The following is a 12,556-nucleotide window of genomic DNA, read 5'->3' on the forward strand; positions in this document are numbered from 1 at the left end:
CTAACTGTTGCTCCTGTCTTCGTCAACAACACGCGCTTGCACCACCTGCTGGTGAGATTGATTAACAGCAGATGGAGATTATGCTCGGTAATCTGCTGTTTTTCCTGCAGTTTCTGGATGTCAATGTTGAATTTACTGTCGAATTTGAACCACTGAATTTGTGAAGGGAAATAAAATGGAGCGAAAATTGCCTGTTGAATATTACAAGTTGTATTTTTAAACAGTTTGAATATTTTGGAAGTGAAATATGAAAGGTGAATATGGATTATTGAATTTTTAATAATGAAAATGTGTTTGAATTGAAATATTCACAGCTTAAATATTCAACCATGTTGAATTTGAGCCAATAAAAAATTATTCCTAAAAGTCCTAAAATTACAATGCATTAAAATGCAAGAATGGTTAATTCAATGCATATTTTTTTTCAAGTAGTGCAATTCAACAGGCCTTTTCTTTCAAAAACATTTGTCATTAATTTACTTCCATACACATAAAACTAATAATTTGGACTGAAACATATTTGGACATTGGGGATTACATGGAGAAACAAAGCATTATATTTTGATTTGGTTGCAATTGAATCAGTTCTTCAATCACACAAAGTGGGTTAATAAAGCACATAACATCTTTCAAAAGACTTTATACACGCCAGTACAGTGTAATACACTTGATATGTATATACAATATTGTTACCAATTAAAAAATACATACCATTGCATTTCATACAAGCACAAACATTACGGTTTGGTTATTTTTACACGATGGTACATCAGTTAAATAAAACAAAAATACAAAAAAGTGCAAGTATGACTTAAAAAAAAAAATGATGGATCATTACAGTAATGTAAAAACGTATAGCACCAATAAACATTTTATTACTGGAATTCTATGCTCTCAGCCTAAGGAAGACAACAATTTAACATACATCTTGACTCGAAAGATGCTTTCTACATTGTTATTATATAGAAAGATTCACATAATGAACCTGCTATAGTAAACAAAAACTTTGGCTAAAAAAAATAAAACGATAAATCCTGAGTTTGTTGTCATTTTGTCTCTTAAACCAATTCAAGTACTAAGTAAATTCAGATATGAGCAGGTGATCATGACGTTTTAAATGGGATTTTATAAATATAAGAGATTATGATTAAGTACTGTGCCTCTCACAACCATCATCATACTGTAGATACTGATATTATTTAAGATGAAAGCAATTAGATAGTACAGATGGTCAAATCAGATTCTACAACCAAAAAGCAAATTGTATGTATTATAACCAGATGAAAGTAAAAAAGATCAAAGAAGACTAAATCGACAATAGCCATATTACTGTAAATGCAGTAAAGCCTTCCTTATTGCCGTGTAAATTAAGGAAGAAGAGTTATGCATGAAGATAATAATAGCTTGAGGTCTGTTTATCGCATAACGACCACCTTGAGACGGGGCAAAATGAGACGAGATAAGAATGTGCCTATAAGACCACTCTTCTCCTTCTAGAATGGTTATGTAATACTAAAGAGAACGAACTCACCAGAATGACCATGTCACATAAATAAGCCTTTTAAGAGTAAAGTACAAAGCACAGCAAAGTCAAGAGGTCATCAGTTGTGACAAGTAGACTAATACATGTCTTAAAAGATTTCTGAAAGAGTTTTCAGATTGGTGAAGGCGTGCGGAACGAGGAGCCAGTGAGAGCAGGATCTCCAAACACATTGACGTAAGAAGATTTGAGGAACTGGACATAGTTCTGGAGGCTACGGTTTGTGCTGTCGGACTGCTCCAGTCTGTCCTTGACGTCTTGTAAACGACTCTGGTATCTCCGTTCAGCCTGTGAGGAAGTTCATGGATGTTTTGACAACAAAATATTTGAAAGAAATTCACAAACGGGGAAATTTCACTGACCTCCTCTTTGGCTCGTTGTAACTGGTTCAGTTCTGTTTTTGTTCGGCTCAGTTGAGTCTCTAGGTCGACAATTTTGGACTGAGTAACACGCTCTTTAGAGACTGCTCGCTCCCTGGTCTGGGTAACCTGACAATCAACAGGGAATACTCAATGAAGCATTCAAAAGCTTTGCAAGATGAAAACAGATGATTGAATCCATGAGTTCATGGCAGTTGGAGCCAGACCTGCCGACGAGCATCGTCCAGGGCCTCCTCCAGCTGTCGAGTCAGAATACTGCACTCCCGAGACTTTTCTTCCAGACGCACCTGGTTGCTGTGAATAGTCTCTTCACGTTTTGAAATCACCTGGATGAGGTCTCGATTTTGTGAGCTAGCCTCCTCTAGCTTCCTGTTGACAACATGGGATAGAGCATGTTAAAGGAAAATTTAAAATTGTGTCATCATTTCCTCACCCTCACGTCGTTCAAATCCAAACCTGTATGACTTTCTTCTTTGGAGCGTAAAAGAAGACGTTTTAAAAATGTTGGGAACCAAACATTGGAACTAAAGAAAGTCATAGTTTTTGAACGACATGAGTAAATGTTGACAGAACTATACCTTTAAGAAATTAAAATACTTTCAAATAACTGACAGATTTAACGAGGGATAAAAGGACGAAGTGACAGACCGTTCAAGGCTCTCTGCTTTGTGCTGAAGCTGCTTGTTTTCCTCCAGTAACAACATGTTCTTGTGTCTCAACATCTCTGCCAGACTTCCCTGTTGCTCCGCCTACACACAATCCACCAGAAAACATAACATTCTATCAACAAAAAAAAACATAATTTATGTACTAATGAAGGTCACAAAAAATACAATTCTTTTACAGTTTTTTTTTGCTATTACTTATTTTTTTATCGAAAAACAAAACAATAACCCAAAACACCAAAATGAAACCTTAATTTTTTTTAAAACTGACCATATTGTACCCTTTCGAAGGAACTCATTTTGCCCCACTTATGTTGGTCAAGGTTTCTTGCAACAGAAACTTCATAATTTAGCTATACACAATAATTTTCCACCCTTTTCCTTCCTTTCCACCTTTTAGTATCAAACGGGCTCTTCCTGCTACTGTACTTAGTACTTCTGTATGTAAATTTTACAGCCTCTGTGAGGAATGACTTCCCTATTTGCATATTAAATAAGAAACAACAGCCCTGCCAAGTTGCTGAATAGCCATTGATATGGTAAATTTAAGCAGTCACATGCAGTGTTGAGGGAAGTTACTTTTTAAAAGTAATGCGTGACAATATTGCGTTACTCTCTACAAAGTAACCAATTACTAGATACTTTTAACGTATTGTTACGTTTGCGCTACTTTTTCTCACCTTGCTGAGGCTCATTCTCCTTCAGGCCTTTCATGGTTTGCCAGTGTTTAATGCAGTAATGCATTCAACAACATAGGCTTTTAAAAAAAAAAACATTTAGAATATTATATTCTGACCACTTAGAATATATTCGCTGGAGGTATGCATTCCATACAAAAGATCTATTTTTGAAAGATTAGGCTACTGCTTATGTTACCTACTGTACAATTATTTTTATTGAAAGTTATGTGTTGTTACTTTTATATTTTTTATCTGTTCCCACGCACGCATGAGTGTACATGTCATGTCAATGTCATGGCAAAGAGAGAGAATAAATGCATGTAAAATGCATGAGTAAAAAAAAAAAAAAGTAACTCAAATATTAATGTGTAAACTTAATGTGTATACTTTACACGTTACATCTCATAGTAGTGTTGTCGATACCATGAAGAACTTTTGTAGCTTTTTCTGTTCTTCCAGTGTTTTTTTTTTCTAAATTAACTGACCGTGTTTTTAATATCAAAATGCAAACTACTTTCAAGGACTTAAGTCGAACAACACACCTTGATGCGAAGCTCTGCGAGGGAGGTGCTGAGCTCAACGTTTCTTCTCTCCTGCAAGCGTTCTTTCTCGTGAGCTTCCTGCAACTGGAGTTCGGCATGTCTCAGAGTTTCAGGAAGTGGCTCCAGTTCCGCCAGACGACCGTGAAGCTGCTTCCTGACCTGCTGGATCTCCTGGTCTAGCTCGTCTCTTACAGTCTGAGCTTCACTTTCAGCCACCTGCAGGCGTGCAGAGTACTCGTCTGCTTCGGCACGGGTCTTCTGAACCTATGAATAGAATAAAAAAACAGGGCAGAGTTTATAGATGGATACCTGAATTTATTTTGGATATCTGAAGACATTTACAATTTACCGGTTTAAATTTTAATATGTTTGAAAATGTACTTTATTCTTGTAAAGACAAAGCTGAATTTTCGGTTGCATTACTTCAATCATAAGGGTCACATGACTCTTCAGAAATCATTCTAATATGATCATTTGGTGTTACATTATTATTATAATTTAATATTTTTGTGTAAACCAAATCCCCCCCCCCCCATATTTTTTGATGATTAGAAAGTTTAAAAGAACAGCATTTATTTGAAATAGAAATCTTCTGTCACTTTTGATCAATTTAATGCATCCTTGTTAAAAAAAACATTAATTTATTCATTTTCCTTTTTTAACTCTTATCTTTAACTTTTTTTACCATGGTTTCCACAAAATTAAGCATTCAATATTTTTTGAACATTAAATAATAATAGATGTTTTCTGAGCAAACAAGCATATTAGAATGATTTCGGAAGGATCATGTGACACTGAAGACTGGAGTAATGATGCTACAAATTTAGCTTTGCCATCACAGGAATAAATTACATTTTAAAATATATTAAAATAGAAAATAGTTTTAAATTGTAATATTTCACAATATTACTGTATTTTTTTTTTATCAAATAAATGCAGCCTTGGTAAGAGATTTCTTTTTAAAACATGAAAAAAAAAAAAAAATCTTAATTTTTCCAAACATTTGACTGGTAATGTAGTACCATAAATTCATAATCTTAATCAATGAGTTAGAATTTGAGGATCACACCTGGGCTTTATAGCTGTCCACCAAGCTCTCATACTGTTTCACGGAAACTTTGACCTGCTGGACCTCAGACTGGGACAATGACAACTTCTCTTCCAAGGCAGACGAAGTGGCCTGCACAAGCACAGCAATTCAGCTTTCATCTGTATTCATTCGTCATATTTATTATAAAGGCACGAGGGCACCTGAGAGATTATGAATAAATTGGCAATTCACTGAAAAAAGAACAAATTGGAGATTTGTACAGTATGTCTGCAAATGGACAAACCTTAAGGCTCTGGTTCTCCAGGCGTACAGTAGTGCTCCCGTTATTGAGCTCATGAAGGCGATCTAAGAGTCCTTCTCTCTCAGTTCGGGCTTTCTCTTCCTGCCCATGTAACTGTTCCGTCAGGTCTGTAATACGGCTAAAAGACACAAGAATGGTTTACATGGCTTTCTGGGAGGCTTTTTACATATTTTTCATTATTTACAATTATTTAGAATTAGGATTTGTATAATCATACAAGGGACACAAATCCCTGCTGACCTGTTTAACAATGCGAACTCCATCTCTAGCTGTGCTTTATCCTTCATCTCTTTTGCGTGGCGACTGCTCCAGTTCTCTGCGGCTGACACAGCATCCGACAACTGTGCTTCCTGTGAAAAGATTAATTATTTTATATTATTATATTATACGAGACAAAATCTACACTAGATTTCAAAAGTTTGGAGTCAGTGAGACTTTATTATTTTTTTTAAAGTCTCTTTTGCTCACCAAGGATGCATTTATTTGATCAAAAATACAGTAAAACCAGTAATATTGAGAAATACTATTACAATTTAATATAACTATTTTAGTAAATATAGTTTATTCCTGTGATGGCAAAGCTGAATTTTCAGCATCATTACTCCAGTCTTCAGTGTCACATGATCCTTCATAAATCATTCTAATATGCTGATTTGCTCAAGAAAACATTTTGTATTGTCAATGTTAAAAATAGCGGATTCATATTTTTGTGGAAACCATGATACATGTTTTTCAAGATTTTTTTTTTAATAATAGAAAGTTCGAAAGAACAGCATTTATTTGAAATAAATATTTTATACCATTATATATTTCACTCTTGATTCATTTAAAGGGGTCTTGAACTGGCTTTTTTCAGGTCAACTTATGACGTTCGGCTTGGTTTTTACATTCAAAAACATCAAAATGAATAAGTAAATACCGGTACTTGCAAAAAAAGAAAAGAAAAGTATATTTCTTAAAAAACTAATTTTTTACCCTAAACGTTTGTACATTGTAAACCTTCCATTTCCAGAGTGACAAATTAACCAGAGTTGATTTTTTTTTAGCATCATCCTATTGTTTGAAACATTTATCACAGCAAACTGTAATTTTAAAAACCTGCAAGCAGTATAAACATTGAGCTCATTCCACTCACTATCTCCATGAGCTGGGCGCTGAGCTGTCCAACAGTGTCTTCACTGCGCTGGGCCCGCTGTTTCTGAGCCCGCGTCGCTTTCTTCAGGCCCTCCTTATCAGCCTCTGCTTGCTGCCTGAGGTCTCGCAACTGATTCTGCAGGTGATCTACCTCCCCCTGCTGCTGACTGATGGATCGCTCTAGATTCTGAACCAAATGGATTTTATATATCATTCATTTTATTATATATGAAGACAATATTTGAATGATATAAACAATATCTGAAATCGTCTAGACATGTCTTGTAGAATAAACACTATTAAATAAGATAGAGGTAGATGTTGCTTGAATACTAATGATGCATATGCATTACCCTGATCTGAACATTAAGGCGGTTATTCTCTCCCTCTTTATTGCGCAGTTGACCCTGCAGATGGGCTCGGGTGGACTCCAAGACTTTGGACAGTTCACTGGTGGTCTTTGCACTCTCCTGTTACAATGGGAAAATTATAAGGGCTCAAATAAATGACAGTCTCATGTCTAAAACATTCTAAAAAATATTTTTTACTAGGGTTGCACGACATTAATAAAATATTTAATTTAAAAACTGAAAACCAACATACATGCTTCACATTCTTTTTGTGAGAAGAAAGCATCACTACAACTTTAGGGCTTTTTACAACAGGGCTTTAGGATTTCGGGTAGGCCTACATTAGATTTATTTAATAACATAAATTGAATAATCAAATGTAAAAATAAAATTATAAAATTTTAAATTAATTAAATACACTGATTCTTATTAAAAGCTACAAAAGTTATTCAGTCAAGAGCAGTGAGTGAATTCCTATTTGTCTTTTGCTGTTTGATTAACATTAAGCACACAGAGGGAAGATGGTTTATTAGGCTGCTGTCACTTATCCAATATATTGTTACAAGCGCGCTTTCTTTCTCAACCGTTTAGTCCACTTAAGACATAACTGACTGTGGGTGCTTCTCAATTCTTATTTGTGCATCCTCGTTTCCTTTCCTCGCTTCCTTTCCTCGCGTCTCAGCTCCACCCCCTGGAGGACGCAGTGGAAGGCTGCAAGGAAAGGAAATGAGGACGGAGGAATCGAATGAAAGCTTTTTTTATACATTGGAATACTTGATGACTCGAGCGTCACTTTACAACGTCATCAGCAGCGTTAAAAAGATCTGCCCTTATGTTGTTGAAGTTTGGTTATTTAAGAAATTAATAATAAATAATAATAAAGCAAGATACCCTGTTGAAATATGTGACGTGTGGTTTATATAAACTGCAATAAAATTATATAGCTATAAAATTATTGTGACCGATGTGAAGGGGGAGGAGAATTTACACGTGCGTCACGTTAAGTCAATAAAACACTTCCGCATAGGATACACCTGTGTATCCTCGCTCATAGCTCCTCTGGAAGCCTCCTCACACCTCGATCCTCGCCTCCTCGCGGTGCAATTAGAGAATTGAGATGTCCTTCAAGATGGCTGAGCTCGATCGGTTTCCGGGTCATAGGATGGAGGACGGAGGAGTGAGGAGACGAGGAGGGATATTGAGAAGCACCCCGTGTTTATGTGAATTCTCACCAAGATGGGCATTTTGACATAATTTTGTGTGTATTTGGCCATATAAGCTGCGGAAAGGAACAGAATTCGAGAATACGCACTCTCCGACAGCTGGCGTTCTGTGCGTACGAGTACTTTGCTTATTGCATTTAATGACATTAAGCACGTCACATGTATGTAACAGTCATGTGTCCAGTTTACTCTCTGTGATCCAAAACTTGGACTTTTTGTTATCTTTTTGGGTATTAAATTCAAGCAGTTATCGCAAGCCGTTGTGCAGCCCTATAGTTTACCTTTTCACTCTCTAACAATGAAGTGAGCTGGTCAACCTCTCTCTCTTTGTCTTGAAGCTTTACAAGAATACGCTGGAAGACAGAAAGGAGTTCAGCGTTAAAACGTAGAAATCAAAAATAGCGCAGCATACTTTATGCAAACGCAACACAAACCGAATTGTCTTCTTCCACATCAGAAAGTCTTTTCAGAAGCTCGTCTTTCTGCTCCAAGAGTCTTAGTGAGTCCATCTTTTACAAAACAAGTAGTAAAAAAGGTTATTAATCTTTACGGTTTTTAGTACAGTGAAATGTAATTGTCTAATAATAATATACTTTGAATTTATTGGTTAGAGGCAAAGCAGTACCTCTCGACTATGTTGCTCTCTCAGAAGATGTCTGAGGGCTCTGTTAGTGATCTCAAAAGTCTCCAGCTTCTGAAGCAAGAGCTCTTTCTGTCGGGCCAAGAGTGATGAGTCTGATCCTGACATCTTTTTCTCCTGTACACATATATAAAAAATATTTTTAAAGCATATCTGATATTGTACATGATACCGTACAACATGTTTCAAAAGTTCTGTGGAGAAAAATCCACCCAGAACTGTTCTGAAAGGTGTATTTTGCTCACGCTCACACTCCTGGACACATGGCTGACCGTTTCACGGAGAGCCGACACCTGCTTGGCGGCTGCACTGCTGTCCATCTCTGCTTCCAGCAGCTTTCTGAGTAGAACATCTTTGTCTAGCTGCATACTGTCCCTCTCTAGTCTTGAAAAGAAGAAATGGTTCAAATTATATTTGAAATTTAGTTATATGTAATTTATAACGTCAATGTTTTCATCATACCTCCCAAAATCATTCTCCACTAGCATCTTCCCCATGGACTCCCGTAGGCGGGAGTTCTCCTGCTCTGTGGCCTCCAGCTCCCGGGCGACCTCTGCGAGCTCCTCCTCCTGCTCAGCAATGACACGCTGTGATGCGCTCAACCTCTCTGACTGACGCTCTAGCAGCTGCTCCTTCTTACGAAGCTCAACCTGCAAACACAAACATCCCCATTTGCTTTTATTTGTTCACATGTGTAACAAATTAAAGGTGGGGTGGGTCATTTTCGGAGAGGCTAGCAATAGCGAGCTAGCTTTGAAAGATCCCACCCTGCCTTCAGTGCGCTCTCTAAAACCACGCCTCCTCAAAATCACATGAGTACAGCAGGGAGCAAACAAAAGCGTCACGAGAGGCGCCGTTAAACTACCTCATGTCTCAACACATAACATTACAATAATAATGAACAAACAACTTAATTCGAGTCACAATCACAAACACCTCAGAGTATAACGTCATGGGTTTCTATCTCTTCCAAATTACAGTAGTTATGGCGTGAACGCAGCATAAGCTTATTATTTTGGTTCAGGAGGAACTGTTTCGGTTGCGGTGCTCTGAGACTAATTCTGCATAAAATAAAACGCGCTTATGACGTGTAATGTCTGTGCAAGCAGGGTGAGTGGAAGTATAGAAATACAATAAGTTAACAGGCAGGTAGGACATTGTATCATTCGGACCGAATATAATGATAAGACGAACATTTGATGGTCCTATGCCTTCCACATATAGCTGACATATAAATACATTTAGACCACTTAACTTAGTGATTGCTATCAGGATGTGACGAGATTATCAACCAGCATAACCCAAAAAATTCTGGAACAAATCACCTACCCTGCCTCTAACTGTTAATATTAATCAATTATGTGCATGTGCGTATACACACACAACCAATAAATAGTTTGGGGTAAGAGGTCAAGATTTTTTTGAAAGAAATTAATACTTATATTCAGCAAGGGCGCATTAAATTGATAAAAAAGTGAAAGACACTTATGATGTTACAAAAGATTTGTATTTTAAATAAATTCACTTCTTTTGAACTTTCTATTCACCAAAGTATCTAGAAAAAAGTATCACAGTTTCCACAAAAATAACAACAGAAAATGTATCTTGACTTGAGCACCAAAGCATATTAGAATGATTTCTGAAGGATCATGTGACACTGAAGACTGAAGTAATGATGCTGAAAATTCCGCTTTGCCATCACATGAATAAAATGTAAAAATATAAAACTGTTATTTTAATACACAATAGTATCGTATTTACTGTATTTCTGAACAAATAAATGCAGCCATGGCTGGCATTAGAAACTTCTTTCAAAAACATTACAAAATCTTACCAACCCCCAAACTGTACAGTAGTACAGATAATAATGCGTTTATAAATTAATACATATTTCCCACTATATAAAGTAAAATATTTCTCCCCAAAAGAAAAGAATGACAGAGAAATTATCCATTTCTCCAATCTCTCTTTTCTCACCTCATTTTTCAGAGAGCTGACCTCTGTCATCAGGCTGTCGATCTTCCTCTCGTACTGATTGATGCGTCCATGCAGTGCCTCTTCCTCATCAGTGGAGAGATCTTCTATTCGGAGAGGAGACTGGGAGTGTTCAGGTTCCTGTGGAGGCGTTATCTCCAGACGATGAGTCTGTCCCTAAAACATACATAAACATTAAAACATCTGAAATACAGAAAATGTTTTTCTTCCGTAAAAGATATTTTAAGATATATAAAAGACACCGCAGTGTGAAAGATTATAAATGAATTGTGCACAAGCACAAATGGGAATGTATCTGTAATGTTTGACTGACCTCCCACTTATATGAGGTCTCTCTTGTTGAGGCCTTGCCAGGTGGGATCCACGGGACCCTCGTCTTTACCTTAGCGGTAGGATGCAAGCCACTTTTTGTCTTAACCTGGAACAATAAAGACATACAAGTCTCATGGAACTTTGAAATTAAATAAAAGTGAAGCTGCACAACTTTTTGGTTTTATGATAGGTTACTATAAATTCAAGGGTATTATAAGGATGGGTTTCAATGCACAGGCTACAAGATGATGCTATACCTGGGCTGTCTTGGTAGGGCTGCATTTTGTGCTCTTCTTCACATGCACATGCACAGGTGTGGTCTCGTTCACATGCACGTGCAGAGGTGGGGAAGAGGAGCGGGTTCTCGTTGCTTTTTTCTGCATAAAAAAGATAATAACAATAAGGCAACATACAATCCTGCACATCAGATCAACTAACCATTTGCATGAAAAGCACTGTTATAATTATTAATATACTAGCCATTTGATCATATAGCTATTATTTAAGAGGCTGCACGTAATATGTATTCTTAAAAATGCATGTAATATTAAATAAAAACATATATATATATATAATATTCATCAGGTCTTTGTTTGTGGATTGGGAACACATGGCTAAAGTATAATTTTACTGGTCACACATCTTCAGGTCATGTTTCAGAGTTTAGTAGTACTCAAGACTATCAGAGGTAAACTGAGACTACCACAACAGACACTCTTACAATCATGACTGACATCTGGCTTAATGTAAAGGTAACAACAAATTCAAGATATGCAAGTGTACATAACCATATAACGTTAGCACCATCAATGGATTCAGAAGTGAATGAACGCCAAAGAGAACACTGAGCTACAAGCTGACAGGCAATATACCTGCTAGGAAGCAGAAGATAGCTTTCACACAACATATAAACAAAGACAGCGACACAGAAATGAAGTTTAAATCATGAAAAAAACAGAAAACAGCTGGAGAATTGTCCATAAACCAAGAGAAGTAACGTAACGTTAACGTTATAGTTTGAAGATGTCTACAATTACATAGTCGTTAAAGCATGAAGTGAAAACGTATTTATTTGCAAACGATCTTACCATGCGAAATTACAAACATTCAAACGACGATATGGGTAAATGTACATAAAAATAGTTGCGAACTACTTCAGTTTTCTTGTCATCCCAGAGTCTCAAACCCATTTTCCGGTGGGTAATCGGTCTTTCATTTGATTGGCTGATTCAAAATATTTCGTTGCCGGTGCGTGATCGTGATTGGAGAAAATTGCCTGACCTTGCTTAACGTTACGTTAGTACGCTGTCTATAGCAACGGTGTCCCTAGAAACCAAGCCTAACAAAGGCCCAAGCGCTACAGTTGTTGTCAAGGTAGGATGACAACAAGGATACCAATATCATTCCCGTGATAATCTTTGCCGAATGTCGACCAGACAATAAACAATGAACATGTCTTAAAAGTGCTATCTCTTATTTTGTTTAAATGTCCGTTAATAAACCGACGCTGGAGAGCTTACAGCTACAGCAAAATGAGAAAACGAGAAGTAGCCTGATGTCTGTGAAGAGTTGGCTTTCAAAATAAAAGCGCTGAAAATAGAAATGGGAAATAATTATATATGTATTATTTATTTTAATATGTAAAATTAAAGCTGATTAATATTGTGTAAAGGAATAGACGAATAAATAAAATAACAAAAGCAATTGATTTTAAAGTCAAAATTTTAATTTACCGTAAAACAT

At 36.5% G+C, this 12,556-nt stretch overlaps 1 protein-coding gene across 5 annotated transcripts; it reads right to left on the reverse strand.

Moving 5' to 3' along the window:
• Positions 1 to 522: 522 nt before the first annotated feature.
• Positions 523 to 12,402, reverse strand: odf2a (outer dense fiber of sperm tails 2a). 5 transcript variants are annotated; one of them, XM_079587271.1, is made up of 19 exons: positions 11,902 to 12,367; positions 11,071 to 11,190; positions 10,815 to 10,919; positions 10,484 to 10,657; positions 8,969 to 9,156; positions 8,752 to 8,890; positions 8,492 to 8,623; positions 8,301 to 8,375; positions 8,148 to 8,219; positions 6,647 to 6,763; positions 6,295 to 6,480; positions 5,400 to 5,509; positions 5,142 to 5,277; positions 4,877 to 4,987; positions 3,808 to 4,071; positions 2,569 to 2,669; positions 2,127 to 2,289; positions 1,903 to 2,028; positions 523 to 1,828 (listed from the first exon to the last, which is right to left on the reverse strand). In XM_079587271.1, exons 1-19 carry the CDS (start codon positions 11,902 to 11,904, stop codon positions 1,655 to 1,657), a joined length of 2,496 nt encoding a protein of 831 aa, XP_079443397.1. In that variant the 5' UTR covers positions 11,905 to 12,367; the 3' UTR covers positions 523 to 1,654. The 5 variants fall into 5 exon arrangements, with proteins under 5 accessions (XP_079443397.1, XP_079443401.1, XP_079443400.1 ...); XM_079587275.1 differs by having other exon boundaries at positions 624 to 1,828; positions 8,779 to 8,890; positions 11,902 to 12,402; XM_079587274.1 differs by having other exon boundaries at positions 624 to 1,828; positions 10,505 to 10,657; positions 11,902 to 12,036.
• Between the last annotated feature and the right edge of the window lie 154 nt (positions 12,403 to 12,556).

The sequence above is a fragment of the Phoxinus phoxinus genome (genome assembly GCF_949152265.1).
Source record: "Phoxinus phoxinus genome assembly, chromosome: 17".
In the NCBI taxonomy this organism is placed as follows: Eukaryota; Metazoa; Chordata; class Actinopteri; order Cypriniformes; family Leuciscidae; genus Phoxinus; species Phoxinus phoxinus.